Genomic DNA, 21,842 nt, shown 5'->3' on the forward strand with positions numbered 1-21,842 from the left:
AAAAATGGAGATACATAGGCCCCAAAGCCAGCAGTTCCAATTCAGCAAGAGGGCTATGGTGGTGATGGAATTGGGGGTGGGCAGCAGCAGTCTTAAGTTTTTTGAAGTGTCTGAGCCTGTTCTGGTGTAGATGGTTCACAGGCCACCCTGGGAGAAACAATGCCTTGAGAAACGATGGGTAAAAAGAAAATTTTATAATAGGTGTCAGGTGAGATATTTTGAAGTGATGAAAATTTACTTCATCTAATGTCAAACTTAGTTGTATTTAGCAACTTAAAAGAAAACCCAATATTCAGCGATTGGAAAGAACATAGTAATGTAGTAAAAACTCATTTTCGAGGCGCCTGGGTGGCTCAGTCAGTTACGCATCTGACTTTTGATTTCAGCTTAAGTCATGATCTCACAGTTTGTGGAATTGAGCCCCATATCAGGCTCTGGACTGACAATGGGGAGCCTGCTTGGGATTTTTCTCTCTCCCTCTCTACCCTACCCCGGACGTGCATGAGTGCTTTCTTTCTCTCTCGCAAAATAAATAAATAAACTTAAAAAACTGTATAAAAATGAATTTTCTAGATTGATTTTGTGGCCATATCAGAAAATCTGATTGTATTTTTCATAAAACTATCTAAAGCAGATAGTTTCCAAAATTTTGAGGTGAATTATAATTCAATGAATTGATCAGTGAAATCTGAAACATTTTGCAGTGCTGTACTTGAATAGAATAACAAAAAGTTACAATAATAAACAATTCAATTATTTTAACCAAAAGAAAGTTTGGTGATTTTCTTCTACAAAGAGGTATACCTATCTTAATAAAATCAATGTTGTTGACTAAATTATTTTAAGTTACTAAAATATGAAAATTTGAAAACAAAAGTTAAATGGGTTATTTTGAGACATTTTAACATGGAAATCCTAAACTATTGGGTAATATGTATAATTGATACAAATGTCTCTTTTTTCTGTTCACTCACAGACTACAAAAATGTTAATTCTCTTGCTTTTTCAAGAAAATTTCCAAGGAATTTTCACATTGAATGATTAGTCCATTTGAAGGAAAGACTAATTTTGTACTTGCAGAGTGTGCTATCAAATGTGCTACCATTGTTGAAAACTGGGATTTTCCTTTAATATTCTTTGTTGAATCAAGATGCTGAAGTAACTTACATCAATTTACTGGTGTGGAAAAAAAATCTCTTCAGTAAATGTATACATTTCTTGATGGTTCACCCTTTGCCCTCAAATTTATTTTAATGGTGTTATAGAGAGATACTTGCTGAATATAGCTTCTGAGCCAGTGCTTTCTCTCAAAAGTGAGAGATGATACACAACCTGTTCTGACATAGTTATAAAAATTTATAGAAATCACCTCTAGCTCATTTATCAGAAGTTAATTAATCTCTATCCCATGGACATCTTTCAATACCAATTTACATTCATTTTTTTTCCCCACTAAATGGAAAACACTTTAAGTAAAAGCAGTATTGACCCAGCTTTAGTTGACTTTGATTCAAGCTTATACTCTGCTAGCATTTATACTATAAGTCTGGAATCTAAGAAAAACCTTTCTCTGAAGAATATAAAACTTTTAAATTCCCAATAATAAATTACATGTCATTTAAGCACTCAGCACTTTTCTAGAAGCTCTACCTTTAGATCTAATAAATTCTTAGGGATAGGAAAGAAATACTCATTAATGTAAACATTGTTTTTCTTGCAACATAGTTCAAAAAGTGAAAAACCTATACAATTTGCTTCTTTAGGACATTTATCTTATTTTTTATTACTAGATGCAAACTCTACACTGACATATACACACTACCAATACTTGTGGATGGTTGAATTTTTCAGGTTTTTTTTTTTTTTTTTTTTGCATTGTGTAAACCCAAACATTAGGTGATTCCTTTAAGATGACCCGTTGGGTATTTTTTCTGATATTGATACTTTATAATGGTTAAAGGTCCTATTAATGTTTTTCCTCTTAGATACATGATTAAAAGTTCCCAGTCAAGATGACAGGCTGACTACATGCTGTAGTAAGCTCTCTTACCTCAAATCTGTAGAAATATTGGAAAAAGTGATAACAAACACATAAGCAAACCATAAATATACTGGAAAACAAGAAAGTAAATCCACAGTGAACTAAAAGCCATGAGAAATCCCTAAAAGACAGATTTAAAGAGAGATCAGCTCAAAGAGAAAACAGAAGTCCAAAAGGAAGACGAGAGAGGGTGAAAAAGAGTGAGAGCCCACCCAGAGTGCTCTATACCCAGAGATGGAGAATGCTGGGGGTAGGGAGGGGCTCAGGGTGAGTACTTGGGGGAACAAAACATGTGTAGCAAGGTGGTTGGATTTCTGCACAACAGGAATTGAGAGAATAACGAGGAATCTGAACAGAGCTGCAGGCGCTGCGATGTCCAGGAGGGAGGGGCCATCCTTGGCAAAGACTAGCCAATAAAGTGCCCTCCCTACAGCACACTCAGCCACCCTCTTGCTCCACTGAACTTGGGATCTTCACCCAATCTGGCTGCACAAACAGAAACACCAAACAATCTAACTGAATCTCCAGTACCCCACGCACACAAATGAAGAACCTCCGCATTTAAGAAAAGCCCGTACCAACAAAGGAAAACTTGAGTCAACAAATAGTAGATCTCACACGGAAAGAAAGAGTAATGTGGCGAGAGAGATGCAAGGAGATACAACATCTCAAAGGATCAAGCTGATATAGTGATAATGAAAATCTTTTACGTGTGTTTAAATAAATCACAGTGGGATTTAATATTTGCGACAAGTGGCCGACATTGTGGCTGATACTGGCTGATACCTGAGGCAACTCTTGATGGACACCATCTACTACTCCTGTATTTATCAATGGGGTCTTTATTTGAGAATTTCTCCTTTCCCCCTTTGGCAAATGTAATTAAATTGATGCCAATGACTTGAGTCTTTAGGCTATATCAGGAACCATACTAAATATTTGTCATGCATTTCTGTTTAATCCTCACAATAACCCAACAGCAGAGTAGACTTCTCTTTATGAACAGATGAGAAAACTGAGGTGGAGGGGGGCTGAGGACCTTCCTTGGGGTCCCACGGTAACTGTTGAAGCTTTTACTGGATCCCGAGGCTCTCTAACAACAAAGCCTCTGCTCTGAATGCTCCCTGATCAAAAACACTCATGTAAACTGTGCTTTTCAAAACCAAAGAGTGTTCCTGTCTTAAAATACACCCCACTTCTCCTAGATCACTCAGTGCTCATAGGGCTTCCTGAAGGCTCTCCAATCAACTTTGCAGCAAGATTAAAAACAAGTTTCCAGCTCACAAAAATAGTGACAAGCTCAAAAAAAACACCTGTTTTTATCTATGCCACATTCACCCACTCCTTTTCTCGTTAGACTCACAGACGCAGGAATTTGTCCCCAGCATCAAAACTTGAGAGCACTTTTCTTCAAACTTGCATTCCTTTGAAGATCAACCAAAAAGCGGTAGAGAGGAAATGCACCCTTTATTTTTGGACAACCACCTAGCTTTCTTTCTCATTGGCTTAATTTTTTTGAAGTACTATATTAATATAGGCCTATTTTAAAGATTAGATTCATAATACCCTAAACATTGTTGAAGAAAAAGATGAACGTTGTTACCAAGTGATGTTATCTACATGGTGGAGAAACTAGGCCAGTACAGTTGCCCTTGAGTGGTGACCAGATTGAGAGCATAGAAACATCCAGAGCTTCTGATTCTGCTCTTTCCTTAGCGCTCCTGGTCAGTTTGGGTGGAGGGGAGAGTGAGGGCCCTCAGCAAGCATGGGGACATCCAGAGGTAACAAGTGAAGTCACCTTGGGCAAAACTGTGGGCTCCAGGGTCATCCTGGCCTCTGTCAACCAAGTGGCAGTTCTTACAATGGCACACAATTATTCAGGCTTTCTTTCTTTCTTTCTTTCTTTCTTTCTTTCTTTCTTTCTTTCTTTCTTTCTTTCTTTCGTTCTTATTTATTCATTTTTGAGAGAGAGAGAGTGAGCATGAGTGGGGGAGGAGCAGAGAGAGAGGGAGAGAGAGAGGATCCCAAGCAGGCACCATCCGCACTGTCAGCGCAGAGCTCCACACAGGGCTCAAACCCATGAACTCTGAGATCATGACCTGAGCCGAAACCGAGAGTCAGACACTTAACCAACTGAGCCACCCAGGCACCCCCATTCAGGCTTTCTGAGTCTGTTCATCTTAGGGAGCACTTGTGTTGTTCTTCTTTGCCTTTCAATACTACCTGTAGTGCTAAATATGGGTGTTTAATTTGATGAATACTAATTATATGTGCCAGGTGAAAAACACTGTGCTGAGCTAACCTGAAGGCCACTGGATGGCAGAAGGGGAGAAAAGAGATGAAAACAAAAGGGAATAGAGAACAGAAAAAAGGAAGAAAGGAAAGAGGGGGAGAGAGTGGCAGAGTCCTTGCTTACAGGTGTTCTGGGGGGGGCCGGGGAGTACTACACTACTCCTGGCTGACAGTCAGGGCCAGCTGGTGGGCACCAGTCAGCTGATGTATACAATTTCACCACCAGCTGTTAAAAGAATGAACTAGCTAAAGTCCTCCAAGGGTTCCAGATACCACTTAGTGACCCCTGGACCTCTTTGTGATCCAGCAACTAACAGGTCAATGCCTGACACAGTAAAGAATTTTCAGGATTTTGGTGCCAGCCATCCAGATGTTAGATATTTGAATATCTATCACCTTTGCACTTTCCTTAACTAGGCAAATTTTTAAGATCAACCATAGGATACTACCTGTTTGCTTAAACAGATCACTCACTCATTTCCATGTTTGGATGTAATCACTGACTCTCAGTGTCCTGTCTCAGTGGTATAGCATTTCTTTTGTTTTTAAAAAAATACCTATGGCTTAGGAAGAAGCCCTTCCTCTCCCCACCATTCTCCTTCCCCTCCCCCACTGTAACAGCTCTCCCAGCCTGCAGTATTTCTTAATGTGATCTCAGGACAACCTGCATTAGAACCACTTAGTGACATTGATAACTATCCTAATTCCTGGGTCCCATCCGGCTTCTTGAACTACAAACTTTGGGGTTTTCTTATGCAACTTAAAGTTTGAGAATCTTTGAAAGAGTAAGACCCAATTTTGATGTTCTCTTGTTCCTTCTGAGTATATGACACATACACTGTTGATCAGACCATCTACCCATTTTGGCCATCTTTCTCCTTAGAGACCCATTTAGTGTCAGAATGGTTAGGAAAACGTGTAGGGAACATTGATTTGCATGGGTGTCCTTGAAATATTTTAATTCAGGAAAGAATCTGAAAACTTACAAATCCCATGTGTGATAGAAGAAAGTCATCTCTAACATTTCTATCTAAAAATAGATCTTATTTTTTAAGGATCTTTGGTCATCAGTCACTGAAAATTGATGGGATGGGGCACCTGGGTGGCTCAGCCAGCTAAGCGTCTGACTTCATCTCAGGTCATGATCTCATGGCTTGTGAGTTCAAGCCCCGCGTCGGGCTCTGTGCTGACAGCTCAGAGCCTGGAGCCTGCTTTGGATTCTTTGTGTCTCTCTCTCTCTGCCCCTCCCCTGCTTGTGCTCTGTTTCTCTCTCTCTCTCTAAAAAATAAACATTAAAAAATTTTTTTAAATAAAAAAATAAAAGAAAATGGATGGGAGGATCAAACAATCCCAACAATTGGAACGGTTTAGTTCTCACACTTCTAGTAGCATCACCCTAACTCCCCTGGGTGTATTCTATTTATTAGCAGCTTGTTTCTGGTAATATAATGGCCATTAATAGCAATACAAAATAAAACCACTTCCTCCCCACTGGCCATCCCTCCCACCAATGTCTTCCACTTTCAAAGGAAATGGCATGGAGACTTTTGAATAAAGAACTTCTGTTGATATACAAAGGAAGGTAATAGTTTAGTGTAAGGATTTGGATCGCAGACAGCCAAACTATCCTGAAAAAGAAAACAGAATGTTCTCTGGGCACCTGGGTGGCTCAATCGTTTAAGTGTCTGACTTTTGATTTCAGCCCAGGTCATGGTCTCATGGTTTGTGAGTTTGAGCCCTGCATCAGATTCTCTCTCTCCTTCTCTCTCTGTGCCCCCGCATCTGTCTCTTTCAAATAAGTAAATTAACTTAAAAAAAAAAAAAAAAAAAAAGAAGAAAGAATGTTCTGATTCTTCTTTGCCCTTAGGAAAGAAAGGTCAAAGAAATGAGGAAGGAAAGGAGAAGGTGAACAGCAGAGGATGTGAGGGGAACCTGAGGTGTAAAATCCCTAGCTGCCAATATTCTGTTTTAAATTTCTGGCTTTGATGCAATGTAAATGACTCCAGTGTCTGACACCTTCACTGAAGTCTGTCACGCACACAAACGTCTTCGGTGAGTGGTTTGTGGTGAAAACTGAGGAAAGGCTACAAGTCTTGTCTGGGTGACTGCAGTACAGCGCAGGGTCAGAGAGGCGGTTCCTAAACTGAGACAAGTTAGAAGAGGCAAGAGCTAGAAACCTGAAGTGACCTTGAAAATTCAAGTGGCTTTGTGCTTCATTGATCGGATTCAATTTTTCCATGAAACACGGGCTGGCATTTGCAATTAACTTTATCTAGATTACAAAAAAAAAGTTTTTACTTATTTTTGAGAGAGAGAGCGAGAGAGAGAGAGCAGGGCAGGGGCAGAGAGAGAGGGGGGCAGAGGATCCAAAGTGGGCTCTCTGCTGTCAGCACAGAGCCCAACGTGGGGCTCAACGTGGGGCTCATGAGATCATGACCTGAGCTGAAGTTGGATGCTTATCCCACTGAGCCACCCAGGTGCCCGACTTTATCCAGACTTTAAGGAGCACACCAGCAGCTTTTCTATTTTCTGCCTTAGGTTTTCCATTTCAAAATCATGTTGGCCCATGTAATTAACCATGGTTTCTTAGTAGTTCAGAACTCAGCAGCCTCTTTGGTGGTCATGCCTCCATAAAGCTCAGCATTTTCTGTAGGTTCTACTAATAGGTTTCATTGACCCAAAAGAAAGGAGATTTGCAGTGATGGTACGGAAGAATGGAAAAGAATACGATTAAAAACATAATCAGAGCTTAGAAGGCAAGAATGAAGAAGAAAGCAAGAGAATAGGAGGGAGGCAGTTGGGTGCGTTGTGGCGGAGTACCATTTGCTAGGTTGAATGTCACAGGCCATCTTCTGTACACTGAATGCGTCCCTCAAATTCACGTGTTGAAATTTAATCCCTAATGTGATGGTGCTAGGATGGCGGCCTTTAGGAGGTGATGGGGTCCTGAGGCTGGAGCCCCCATGAATGGGATTAATGCCCTTACAGAAGAGACGCCAGAGAGCTCCCTTATCCCTCTGCCATTCCCACGCTGTGAGAAGACAACCAGGAAGTGGGTTCTCACCAAATCTGCCGCACCTTGATCTTGGATTTCCCAACCTCCAGAACCGTGAGACAGAAATTTCTGCTGCTTCTAAGCCACGAATATTTTTGTAACTAGCAGTTTGAGCTAACACACTGCCTCACCTTGTAACAGTCCACCCAACCAGTAGGTCCATTTAGATAATCACTCAGAGTTAGCGAAGAAAGCAAGAGTTCCCAACCGGCAGATAGAGATCTGGCAGAAGATCTACAAACCTCATCTGCTTTCATGCCACTCAGCCAGACATGATTAATTTCTCCCCGTGAGGACTAAGGACTCAAGGCTTCAGAGAAATCAAAGACGTCTTCTTTCTACAATATAGTGAGGTTTCCTGCCTGTTAAACTGCTCTATCAGGTCAAGAAAATCTTCTTCATTTTAGAGTAACATGAATGACAAATGTATTTTGTAAACTTGACTTATCCTCCTTCCACATGAGACTGCTTTTGAAGAAGCGGCTGAGGAGAAAGTCATGTGCGTGTGTGTATGCGTGCGTGTGTGTGTGTGTGTGTGTGTGTGTTTGTGTGTGAAGCTGAAGTTCTGGAAACAGGGAGAAGGGGGTCCTGGAGAAGCTGCAGTCCAGATCCTCAGTAACTGAGAGGATGTGAGTACATCAACTTCTTTAAGGTGACAATTTGGAACAAAAATAGAAAATACTGTACGAGTTAAAAAGAAACCACTACGAGGGGGCACTTTTAGTACTCATCCAGGATCCTTTCTCCCCTTAATGGAGTTGAGCAACTGTTATTCCTGAACAGGGGGAACGGACACTCGAACACAATCTGGATACCTGTGGTATTTATCCGCCTTGCGCTTACTTTGGAACGATTTTCAGCCGCCTGGTTGTACTCGTGGTATCACTACACACGATGCTCTTGAATGCCAGATGCACTACGTGATGGTTCTGAGAATTACAGGCAGATCAAGAGAATAGTGGTGTTATGTGGCAAGAACCTTTTCCTGTGCCTCAACAGATCCACTGCCAGCCCTGGAAAAACACACTCTCGGTTGCCAGGAGCGTGCCGCTGGCTGAAGAAGCCGTTGTGTGCAGACGTGCAGCTGCAGAGAGAGGCCAACTGCTATAATAAATACAGATAGTGCTTCTATGACACCCGTTCTTACTTTGGGGAAAGAAAAACCTCATATGGTTTTCTGTTCAGATTTTTTTCTACAGCCAGATGTCTCACCTTCAGTTACTTTTTCCTGATAGTATCTATTGCCATTGGCTGTTGTACGTGTTTTCTCTACCTTTGCTGTGCCAGACAGAATAAAGTACAATCGTTTTTCTTTAGTGGCAATTTAAACGGAAGAGAAACATGTTTGTGTGTGTGTGTGTGTTTGCTAGTGGTTAATATGGCAGTTAAAGTCTCCGACTTCTAGAATCTTTCTTCCCTGTTTCTCAGATGCTGGAGAAACAAACAATCTAGTGCTCTAGGTGGTTCTCGGGGCTTTAGAGCCTTGCCATAACTATCATGATGGTGTTTCCTCTAAAAGAAACGGACATTTCCAGATATATTTGTAAAAACAAGCAGCTGGACTTCTCCTCCTGAGGCATAATTTGTTCTTTCAATAATTGGAGTTATTCATGTGTCATGTAAGTTAATTTCACTTTGGTTTGAAAATAAAAAACATATGCACAAAGAGGTGTCATTAGCATATGAACCCATAATATTCAGAAATAATTTTCGTCACGGCCAAGAAGGAGCCTTTAGTGGCAAATGCATATGGTGGAAATCCAATCCTTTAAAAAAAGGGTACTGGCTTGGAAACAGTTTTAGCAGATTATATGAAGCAAGGTATCTCCTGCCCAGTGAGCAGACTGAATTATAACATTTACCCAATCTTCCTATCTAGTCTTTAAATTTCTTTTTTAGTTTTTAAAATATTTTAATGTGTGCAAACACAATTGAAAGTAAATCAGGAAGAGTGTGTATTTGATTATTAGACTCAATATGTATTTGTATTTGATTTTTAGATTTGACTTTCTAATTTTTCTTTCTTAAGTATTTGGCATTTCATTTTAATGCTTTTCCCTCTATGGGTTACATGACTATTTTAAGACTTAAATAATTTAAATCAAATTTGGTATATACTAAACATCTCATATGCATTTTATACTTTATTTATGGGTAAGTCAGTCACTATAAAAGAAAATATTTATGTTGTAAGTTGCTGTATCTTCTTGGATCTAGCACAGATCCTATGTTGACATAATGCCACTAGATTAGGCAATATTTCCATATTTTCTTTTGTAAGCAGCTTAAAAATATACCAACTTGCTGTTGGATCACAGGAAGTTATTACAATAGGATAAATCATGGTATGTTGCTCCAAACTGGGTTTTACAGAAACTTCTCTTCCCTAACTAAGAAAAGCCATAGTCCCTCATACAGATATGGTTGACTATCACTATAAAGAAAATTTCCCCTGCAGATTAGATGACAAGTATGGACCACTGTTGTGCTAAAACTAATATTAAAAGACGAGCTGGCACCTGAACAGTTAAGGAAGAAATTTAAAGCCAAAGAAAGCACAGAGCAAGGAACCAGGAAGCAAAATATGTGGAGGGGGCTTTTCGGTGACAAAAATGACTTAGACCCTGAAGAGAGGAAGCTGCCTTCCTCAGAGGTCAGCCCCAGTGTCCTCTCCTTCTTCCGGCTCATTTTCCTCTCCAGTACTCCATTCTTCTACTAGTCTCAGTATAAAGTAATTGGCTGTTAAAAGCTTAAAATATAACTACTTTCAGGGAGTTTTCAGGTTTTTAGAGGTCAGACACTACCCACACTCCAGAGGTAAACTCCCATCAGGTAGCTGGAACTCTCCCTTGCCCTTCACCTTGATTGTGACCTGAAAAACTCTTCAGGATAGATTCCTGGAGTGGTCATCGGAGTGTCTTTGACCAGCCAGCATAGTCCAGAGGATACGAAACAAGCAGTGACCATGCACTTCACATCAGTCTCCTTTCTGCCTTGTGAAGGAGTGCATTGATGGTTCCTTTGGAAGTGTTGCTGATAGCTAGATCATAACTGAAATACCTATTTAATATTAATTAACGAGGGAGACTTACAGAATGTCCCTCCTCCAATTCCAAAATAAAACAGTAAAACTAAAATAGGGCAAGATAAATAATATCCCAAACTCACTTTAGTGGCCATCACCCATAAAAATAACATAGTTGGATAAACATCAACAAATGTTGGCCTAGGGGAAGAAACAGAGGTGCCATAGGAGGCAAATAAAGCTTTCCATTTGTTCCCTAGAATGAGGAGCAATACTGGGGGAAAACAGTGACTTGATTTGATTAATTTAAAATTTTTAAAGTTTGTTTGTTGAGAGAGAGAGAGAGAGAGAGAGAGAGAGAGAGAACATACCAGGAAGGAGCAGAAAGAGAGGGAGAGAGAGAGAATCCCAAGAAGTTTCCTCACTGTCAGCCCAGAGCCCAACATGGGGCTTGAACTCAAGAACTGTGAGATCATGACCTGAGCCAAAATCAAGAGTCAGATGCTTACTGGACTGAACCACCCAGGTGCCTCCAGAAGACACTGATTTTAGAAAACCTGTGAGTTCTCCTTAGTACACTCCAGGTTGGAGAAGTGGGCTCAGGGGTGAGTGAACACTCTGGGGAAGGTCAAGGAGAAACCTATAGCGTGAAAGCCCTAAATACCATGACAGCATCATATCAGAGGCAGAAGGGGGATGAGCCACCATGATTGGCCTTGCCCTGGTATAGGAAACAAAATGAAATCTCAGAAAATGGAACAGCATCCAGCCCTCAAGACCAGCACAGCTATCTTTTGCTCCACAGAAGAGTGGATTAGAAGCAACACTCAGAGCTGGTGAATTGATCATACTGGATTAGAACACATGCATTTGTCACCCATCAGCCAGATCTAAAGAAATTGGTGTGACCTCTATTCATATGGAACAGAAAATCCCCAAAAGCAAAGAGGAACATCTCTCAGAAAATACTGATGATGGAGTGATTGACACTAACATACTTTGGCTAGGTTTTTAAACCTTAAAGACAGAGATTCCCAAAGATTCTTTGGGAATCCAGATAGAAAAGATAATCACGTTCAAAGGGGGGGAAATTCAGGGTGGTCCCAGACTTCTCCACAGTAAATTTAAATGCCAGAATGTAAAAATAAAGACCATGTAGATTGGTTATAAAAATGATGAAAACATTAGATAAAAAAATGCCCAAAGGTTACTGTTGGGATAAGGCAGGTTGTTTGTGAGAACAGGGTTTAGACTGAGGAGCTGGTTTATCTTAGAAGAGCAGAAGTTGAGAACTTAGAGAGAAAGATGAAGAATGGGAAGCTCTTAAGATTTGAACAGTGGCTTGTGGGCTTTTGTGGTTAAGAGAGGGAATGCTCTTTCAGAGGCATTTCTGCTTTATTTTATTTATCTTTTTGAAATATTTATTTATTTATTTTGAGGGAGAGAGTGCAAGTGGCAGAGGGCAGAGAGAGAGAGAGAGAGAGAGAGAGAGAATCCTAAACAGGTTTCACACGGTCAGCACAGAGCCTGACATGGGACTCAATCCCACAAACGGTAAGACCATGACCTGAGCAGAGATCAAGAGTCGGATGTTTAACTGACTGAGCCACCCCGGCACCCCAGGCATTTCTGTTTTAGAGTTAAACCCAGGTAAGCTGCCCAATTAACAGTCAATGGTTCCCCAGAAGTTTCAACCTGGAACAGAAGATCCAGAGGTCTTATGGCAAACTGCTTTCCCAAAGACCAAGGAAGGCAAACGAAGTAGAGTGGGCTCAGGATGGAGCCGAAAGTAAGAGTGACAACAGCCACAAAATGCACATCAGACACATAGACAGTGAGTTAGCAGAACAACGTGGCCACCTGAAGCTGACCCATGCTTCACTTTCAGTCTGTGTACCATACAGCTTTGCCTTTAACTTTTCAGTGTTCTGAACTGGCCCAATCTGTGAGATGTTTCAGAAAATGTGCCTGGGTACTGGCACAAAACCAGACACTCAGATCAATGGAACAGAATACAGAACCCAGAAATGGACCCACAAACATATGGCCAACTCTTCTTTGACAAAACAGGAAAGAATATACAATGAAATAAAGACAGTCTTTTCAGCAAGTGGTGCTGGAAAAACTGGGCAGTGACATGCAGAAAAGCAAACCTGGACCACTTTCTTACACCAAACACAAAAATAAACTCAAAATGGATGAAAGACCTCAATGTAAGACAGGAAGCCATCAAAATCCTCGAGGAGAAAGCAGGCAAAAACTTCTTTGACCTTGGCCACAGCAACTTCTTACTCAACATGGCTCCAGAGGCAAGGGAAACAAAAGCAAAAATGAACTATTGGGACCTCATCAAAATAAAAAGCTTCTGCACAGCGGAGGAAACCATCAGCAAAACTAAAAGGCAACTGACAGAATGGGAGAAGATATTTGCAAACGACATATAAGATAAAGGGTTAGTATCCAAATCTAAAAAGAACTTATCAAACTCAACACCTCCAAAAAAAAAAAAAAAATCCAGTGAAGAAATGGGCAAAAGACATGAATAGACACTTCTCCAAAGAAAATATCCAGATGGCCAACCAACACATGAAAAAATGCTCAACATCACTCATCATCAGGGAAATACAAATCAAACCACAATGAGATACCACCTCACACCTGTCAGAATGGCTAATATTAACAATTCAGGCAACAACAGATGTTGGCAAGGATGCAGAGAAAGAGGATCTGTTTTGCACTGCTGGTGGGAATGCAAACTGGTGCAGCCACTCTGGAAAACAGTCTGGAGGTTCCTCAAAAAACTAAAATTAGAACTACCCTACGACCCAGCAATTGCACTACTAGGTATTATCCAAGGGATACAGGTGTGCTGTTTTGAAGGTACACATGCACCCCCATGTTTATAGCAGCACTATCAACCATAGCCAAAGTATGGAGAGAGCCCAAATGTCCATCAATGAATGAATGGATAAAGAAGATGTGGTATACATATACAATGGAGTATTACTCAGCAGTCAGAAAGAATGAAATCTTGCCATTTGCAACTACGTGGATGGAACTAAAGGGTATTATGCTAAGCGAAATTAGAGAAAGACAAATATCATATGACTTCATTCATATGAGGACTTTAAGACACTTAACAGATGAACATAAGGGAAGGGAAGCAAAAATTACATAAAAACAGGGAGAGGGACAAAACAGAAGAGACTTAAATATGGAGAACAAACAGAGGGTTACTAGAGGGGTTGTGGGGGGGGGATGGGCTAAATGGGTAAGGGGCATTAAGGAATCTACTCCTGAAATCATTGTTGCACTATATGCTAACTAACTTGGATGTAAATTTAAAAAATTAAATTAAATTAAAAAAGAAAAAAAACCCAGAAAACGTGCCTGGGATCTGTTTTTTAGGTTCCTTGTTCTTAGATTCCAAGTGTACAGTATTATATCAAATGCCTGTAGAAACTCTGCTGTAAAAAAGTCTACTTACCACCCCCCCCCAATTTTTAAAATGTGTTTGAGCATAGAATCCCTTTCCCTTGTAATGGTTTGGAACAGCACACATTGATATAACGTGATGTATGAATATCCAATTTTAGAGAGAGATAGTTTAGGGTATATGAAGGAGAATCGTGCCTCCTCCTATCCTTGCTGCTGAAAATAGCCCGGGCACCTTTAGGTTCCAAACTACTGCTGGCTGGATTAGTTGAAGCGACGCATAAGCAGGTATGGAGGGGTCAGTCACACCATTAGCCCTTTGCTAATACCCACTGGGACCCTGGCTTTACCTTTTCAATTGTCAGGATGCTTAACTGATCATTCTTAAAGCTAACATATAGAAAGATGAGCTTAGTTTCTCTCCAGTATTAAGAACAAGACCAGGAAAAGGGTTGGATGGAATATTTCCAAGCAGATTTATTACTAACTCCCACATGCAAACCAACAGTCAAACCAGGGGATCTTAACAACCAAAACTTTGCTGGTTGGGCACACACTCATGCTTAGGATGAACTCTTCTCACCGCTGGCCCAGGAAACAAAAGGAACCAGAGACAAGGTTAGTTTAGAAAACATTTTGATATTTTGGATTTTTTATCTTTTGAAAGTTTACGCTTTTGTAATCCCAAATGGTTCTGGGGGAAAAAAGTTATTAGCTTCATGTTCAGAAAAACAGTATGTTATATTCGAGCTTATGGTTTACTAGTAAGTCAGTCAAACAGATCTATAATATAGACCCCATGTGTAATATTCATTTCACATGGAACCTCTATTCAATGGAATGCAAGCCTACTGACAGGGGTTATCTAATTCGTTAAAGTAATTGCTAAGCTATAGAGAATATTAATACTAAAATCTGATTAAATAGACTTTGGTGGGATGACAGACGCGAGCAATGAACAAGAAGGTATTATTTCTATGCTCCAAATAAATAATGTTAAGCAGACTGGTGTCTGTCTTCATGTAGCTTACGGTGGTATTTGTAGTTAAAAAAAAAAAGTTTCAGCCAAAGAAGAGAGAGAGAGAGAGAGAGAGAGAGAGAGAGAGAAGAATGAGAATTCTTTGAATATCCCTTATGCCCCAATTATTATCTCAAGATATCCTATGTTTCAAGAGAAGGAGCCTAGCAGGGAGTGTGGTGAGGGGGACCCTAGCCCTGGAATTAGAGACACCCAAGGATCAGCTCTGCCCCTGCTTAGTCATGGTACAGCCTTGGGTAAATTACCCAACATCTCTGAACTTTAGTTTCCTCATAGAATTCTTATTTCATTGGGTTCTTGGGAGGAGCGAACAGAGTAGTGTGTATCTGGTATGTAACAAGTCCTCAATAAATAATACATATTTTTGATGGGCAATATACTGGACAAAGATGATAAAAGATGGAGAGTAGGTCTGGGGAAGAGGTTTAAGGGGTTGGATGTGAACCTGGAAAGGAAGGAATCAGGTAGAAGGCTAAGAAAAAATAGTTTTAGAGCTTTGAAAACCTGCAGAGTAATTAGATGAAGCATTGGTTAATTCGAACACTATATAGTTTCTAAATCTGGTATATTTTTAACCTTCTTAAGTGGAATGCTAAATTCCTTAGTGTAGTTTGGGAAAAATAGCAGTGGTAGGATCAGGAGTCAGCAGACCTGCCTGTTAGGAAATACTCAGTGTTCAGAAAATAACATATAAGTCACCTATACAAGCTTATTTTTTGCAGCATTGTTTTGAAGAGAAAAGGTTTGGAAACAGTACAAGTTCTTCAATCGATTAGGTAAGTCATTCATTTACCAGAAGATTATGCAACTCTAAAGAATATTCAGTTACCTCTTATTAAAATATGAAAAGATATACAAGATTTTTTTTTTTTTAAAGCAAGGATCAAAGCATTGCATATAATGTCCTACTTCTTGAGTATAAAGCCAAGGGGATTAATATCTATGTTTACATTTGCTTACATAGACATAAGGAAACTGGATGGACATAGAAATTAAGAAAAGTGGTTTCTGTGGGGCAGAGGCTGAGAAGACCCAGAAAATGACAGATAAGGACTGTATATCATTTTATACTTGTTTTTTTTTTCAGCCAGATGTAATTTCTATTTTAAAAAAAAATCAGTTAAAAAATTTAAACATTAAAAAAAAATGTGAATGCTTTAAAGGGGTGTTACCCACAATTTAAAGTTAGGAATCTGCTTGCTTTATCCTGACACTAAACTGAGGTCAGTTCAAATCAAGAAGGACTGAGTTTTGATTTGTGAAAAAGGTGGATGAGGAGGGAACTACTTCACTTTTGGAGGATAATATATTCCAAGGGATCTGAGTTAGAGGTGGGATACATTATAGGAGGAGTTAGAGTCTAAATTGTGTCGTGGGCACTTGAGCAGTAGGGAGGCAGGTCAGCGTGGGGGAAAGGGAGAAAAGAAGGCAAGGACCCACTCTGCCTATGGGCAGTTTGGCCTTGGTCCCTTGGAACTTTATCGCACTGGGGGTCAGCTCAATACTGACCAATACTGACAGTCCCTTGCCGGGATTGTAGAGCAGTGGACTCCATTAGCATTTCAACAGCATGACACGAGACAACTGGTTACCACCTCAAACCTGGGAGTTGAGTGGAAATAAAGATGGAGAACATGGAATAAAACGCCCAAGGATTTCTACTTAACATCACTAAGTTTCCCTGGTTTGATGTTAGAGGTTAGACGGAGGTTATGATAGCTAATTTTTTTTTTTTTTTAATTTTATCTGAGGCACAGAAGAACTAAGGGAAGTCAGAGGGGATCTTTTAGAAATTGTCACAAAAATAATGTTTCTGAGTTATGGACCAGTATTAAAATGAGAAGGTGACAGATGAGGAGGACACAAACGTGACAAGGCTGAATCCTTCTAGAAGATGGATAATCATGGCATCATTTCAAATGTGCTTTCTACAGGATAGATTAATGGGGGATTTGATCACTAATCTGTTGATCAACAGCAAGATATTGATCTGAGGAAGATGATAGACTGCAAGATGCTTCTGCAGAACCAAAAAAGAAAAACATACTTATACTTAGAACTGCTTTAATTAGGCCATATTTTTGTTAGGAAGAAAATATGTCTGATAGTGGTGTGGTCTCTATTCCACAAGCATCCTTCTCCACCTTCCCCAATAATAAACAATAGTTGCACATTATTGGCCTAAAATATTAATCATTTCAGGTATAAGTGAGCTTCCATTGTCACTCTGCAGGGTTACAATGACGTGGGAAGTCAGGCCATTCGGCATCAAGTTTTAGCACGTGCCATAGGATTGTAACATCTCCGGAAGAAAATTAAGCTATTTACCCCGAAGGAGACTAAAGTGTCCCTTTGGCTTATCCTAGTTAGGTACTACTTTAGGACTCAGCAAAGTTCAGAAAGATTTATGTCGAGAAATAGAAAACAGCTGAACTACAAAACAGAAAGTGGCATTTCCTGAGCCCTGTTTCCTCTCTTATTTGAATATTGGGCTTAGGAAACGCATGATGACATTCTGGACATTTAAGATCACTTGGAAGCGGTTTTCTCAAGCTCTGTACTATTGACACTGGGCTGGCTATTTTGCTGGGGCAAGCTGCCCTACGTGGTCCCAGATGTGTCGCAGCCACTCCGGCCTCTATCTGCTACCTGCCAGTAGCAACCTCCGGTAGTGACAATCACAACTGCCTCAAGACATTGCCAAATGTTCCCGGGCATCAGAATTGACCCAGTCTGAAAACCATCAGCCGAAAGGTTTGCTCATCTTTTTGTCTAACTCTTTTGTGGCAGTAAGGGGAACACACCTTAGCCTCATCCAACAGAAATGAAACCCAGCTAAGGAAGTAAATGAAAGCAAAACCACTTATCGATCAAGTGGATATATTTCCCTTCCCACCCCAAAAGCGGCCCACCAAGGCACTTGCTCACAGAACTAAGGATTTTTGCCTCTCACACCTCCCATACTGAAGCAAAAAAAATGCCAAAGAAAGGTCACCACATGCCAGGAGTCCCGGTGATGGAATCATTCCTTGTTACAATTTTTTTTTTTCCCCAGAAGGTAAAACACCCTCTGCTGTAGAACAAAACTTGTTAAATAGCGAACGAGAAAAGAACTCACTGTTTCCAGAAGCGGCTTTGCGGAATCTCGTCAGGTCAACATTTGGGGGTCTGCTGGGCTTTGGTGGCGGTGGGCCCAGGGTGAACAGGGGAGGCAGGGGCTTCTGCCTAGGGGTGGCTGAATTCTTGTCTCCCTTTTCCTTCTCCTGACTTTGGCCCCATGGCCCTGCCCCTGTCAGCTTAGAAGGCATCTTAGGGAACTTGGCAGGAGGAGCCCCAGAGGCCGGGTCCTCCTGATTCATTTTGCTCAGGAAGACGTTCTTAGCAGCATCTATCTTCCTATCTTCTTTTTTCTCCTCAGCATTTTTGGAGAGGCCTGGGCTTCCTCTATTCACGGCAGGTTTCAGAACCACGCCAGGGAAAGGTGAACTTGACGTCTCTCCTCCCTGGTCTTTATTTTCTTCGTCATGCCTTGTTGGTTTTAAAGGGGTCATTTTGGACTTGGCACCAAGGGGGGTCGGGAGGCCTTTCTGTAGAGACGCGTTCTTGGTGGCGTTCTCGTCTTCGTGGCTGTCATCACTACTCAGGGATGGCTTCTGGCCAAAGACGGGCTTGGTTAAGAGGGGCTTGGGGTCGTGGTCTTGGGAGGCTGACCCAAACTTGCCTTTAACCCCAGCCAACTTGGGGAACACTTGCTTCTGCTCAGTTTCCTGGGCTGGGGGATTAGAGCCCAGCTTGGGGCCTGGTGGCTTTAGGTCATGGTCTTCGTTTACATTGTGAAGCAAAGGCTTATTCCCATGGGGCCGGGGAAACACAGGTTTGGAATCTTCCTTGGGCACATTGATGGGCTTGGGGCCTACAGGTTTTGGAAATCCCACTTTTACCTCAGGGTCTCTGGTGGCTGAGTTTGCCGGTGGTCCAAATCTTTGGCCCACTCCCGTAGGCTTTAGAAACGGGGGCTTGGGCTCCTTGTCAGGCTTCTCCTCAGATGAAGGTTTCACTGCCAAAGGTGGCTTTGGGGACCCAAACCTAGGTAAGTTGCTAGGTCCCGCAGGAGGGCTGGCACTTCCTTGGTTGTTGAATAGGTTCTTTTTAGCTTGTACTCCTGAAGGTGAGCTTTGCCCCGCGACTTTGAAGGGGCGGCTGTTGACAGAGACCTCCTCCGTGGGGTTGCCCCCCGTGTTAAATTTCGCCATGAGGGACTTCACATCTGCTTTTGTGTCCTACAAGCACAGGGAACAAAAACTAACTGAGAGCCAGAAATCTCACTTGCACAATTTAAAATACTACACTCTAAAGGGCTTCCTGGTTTGAGGCTTGCAGCGTCCCTGATTGGTTAGGGAGACATTGTAACACTTATCTTCCTCTATGGCAAAATAATCTGTGAGAGTTTCTTGAAGGGGAGGGCTGTTGCTGTGCATAGAGTGTTTTGTTTTGTTTTGTTTTGCTTGTCTTAGACTGACTCGTCTATTTCTGTTTAAGTTACAACTTACCTTTTGTCTTTCTCCAGCTCTCCTGTTGGATTTCTTCTAAACTTGGTGTGTTTCTCCTTTGTTTTACTTGACAAAATATGGAAGTGACTAATAAGGGACTTCTTCCATATTTTACAGTCGGGCCTCTTAAACAGAAACTGCACTTGAAAAAGTGAAAATAAGTTCTTCTATAAATCCAGCTGGCACGCTTTCTACAGCACAGCCATGTTTAACATCTCTGTGGTTTGCAAGAGGACTTCTGGTCCCATCCACATTTAAGGTGTTATCTGCTTGAGAACTGAGATGTGGCAGAAAAGCTCACTCATTTGGATAAGTAAATAGTGAGTTTTTCTACTTATTTGTAAATACTGAGTGCTGCTGATTCATTTGGAACCAGACTAGCAGGCAGAATGTGATCACCTCCCAAACTGGTCCTCTCTTGGGAACCCACGGGGAAGGTGACCAGGAAGCAGTAGAGACTGGCTGGGAAGTCTCACATCCAGCCTTGTCATTTCTCCAGTCTCCTCCCTTCTAGAAGGACATTTAACACTCCCTCTTAGAAGGCCTGCTGCACAGTTTCTGTCCTTGTCTAGAATTAGGATATTACTCAGTAAAGACACAAATAGTTACCCTTCTCTGAATATAATCCCATGTAGTCTGGAAAAATTCATGGTATTTGCTCTTTCTTTCCAAAGCAAGGATTTGACATTTTCTAGTTCTTCTAGAAATATTTGAAAATCTGAAGCATCAAAAAAAAAAAAAAATCACTTAAGATACACCTGTGGCCGTGACAGTTTCCATTTTTGTGCTTTAATATTCACCTAGAAGATGTTTTATTTCTCTCCACTACCACCTATCTGGCCACATGTCCAAATACATCTCACTTTTCGATGCCCTACTCCGTACCACAAAACCAGATCATGGGCTCAATATATGGAAACTATTATTAGAAATATTGGGGGGCGCCTGGGTGGCTCAGTCGGTTGGGCGGCCGACTTCAGCTCAGGTCATGATCTCTTGGTCCGTGAGTTCGAGCCCCGCGTCGGGTTCTGTGCTGACAGCTCAGAGCCTGGAGCCTGTTTCAGATTCTGTGTCTCCCTCTCTCTGACCCTCCCCTGTTCATGCTCTGTCTCTCTCTGTCTCAAAAATAAATAAACGTTAAAAAAAAAAAATTAAAAAAAAAAAAAAGAGAAATATTGGGGCGCCTGGGTGGCTCAGTCTGTTAAGCGTCTGACTTCGGCTCAGGTCATGATCTCGTGGTCCGTGAGTTTGAGCCCCGCGTCGGGCTCTGTGCTGACAGCTCAGAGCCTGGAGCCTGTTTCAGATTCTGTGTCTCCCTCTTTCTCTGACCCTCCCCTGTTCATGCTCTCTCTCTCTCTGTCTCAAAAATAAATAAACGTTAAAAACAAAATTAAAAAAAAAAAAGAAATATTAAGTAGCCTATTCAAGGGCTCACAGCCAGGAACTGCGAGCACAGGAATGTAAACTCAGGTGTATCTAGGGATCTGAAGTCCACAAATGGTCTCATTCCTTCTTGTATCCCCACAACACGTGGGCTGGGGTCTGACACCTTCAGGCTTCTAATGCATATTCGGGGAAATAAGGGTTGGCAATGAGCTGAATGAATACTGCAACTTGCAATTTAAAAGAAGTGGTGCCCTCACCTGGAGTTTTTCTTTGTTCCAAACCACAATGTATGTGTGGTTGCAGGATGGGGGAAGGGAACCTAGGTGCTAGGAGGAGAAAAGCAGATGAGAACACCATTTTCCAGTTTGAATTTGCTCCTTTAACTTACTACCCTATCTTCAAGTTGCTGAGAACATCTTGTTTTTTACGTTGTCTACCTTGACCACTCTTTTTGTCCCCATGATATCTTCCAATCCTCAAACAATCCCTGAAGGCTGTAGGCAGGAAGACAGCAGGACTAGGGAGAGTTGGGGTGCTGGGGGATAGAATGGGAGAAGATGGGTCCTTCCCTGTGTCCTCCCAAGGAGATCACGGCTGCAGAGACTTCAAACCCTAACGCAAGATGCATACAGAAGTATTAACACAAAAACATGCTCCCCATCTGTAAGAAAGTTGGTCTCCGGGGAAGAACTCCTTTATTCTGGACTCATTTTATATTTTGCAATGTATATTCCAGATCTATAATTTATTCTAGATTTATAACAAGACGCTACATTGCAGAGTGGTTAATAGCACAGACTGGGGAGCCAGACTGCCTGGGTTTGAATCTTACCAGCTGTTGAACTTAGGGCTGGGGACATAAGGTCTCTGGGCCTTAGTTTGCTCAGTTCTATCATAGGAATAACAATGCAGCTTCATGGGGCTATTAAGTCGATTAAGCTAGTAACTGTAAGCGTGCTTGTAACATCAGAGGGTCTCCTAGTTTTATACCGCAAGGGAAGCCTTAGGAATCATCTAGT

The 21,842-nt window shown here is 41.4% G+C and overlaps 1 protein-coding gene across 4 annotated transcripts in view; it reads right to left on the bottom strand.

Annotated features, from left to right (window-relative positions):
• The window catches only part of FYB1 (FYN binding protein 1), a 164,868-nt gene that overhangs the window by 83,100 nt on the left and 59,926 nt on the right, over nt 1-21,842 (bottom strand). For all 4 annotated transcript variants that reach the window (XM_086677625.1, XM_025924428.2, XM_025924429.2 and 1 more), the window contains exon 2: nt 18,006-19,167. In XM_086677625.1, coding sequence (XP_086533751.1) covers nt 18,006-19,140 — 1,135 coding nt within the window. In that variant the 5' untranslated portion in view covers nt 19,141-19,167. The remainder of the gene's footprint in view (nt 1-18,005; nt 19,168-21,842) is intronic.

Source organism: Puma concolor, chromosome A1 (genome assembly GCF_028749965.1).
Source record: "Puma concolor isolate L17-30 chromosome A1, mPumCon1.1.hap2, whole genome shotgun sequence".
NCBI lineage: Eukaryota > Metazoa > Chordata > Mammalia > Carnivora > Felidae > Puma > Puma concolor.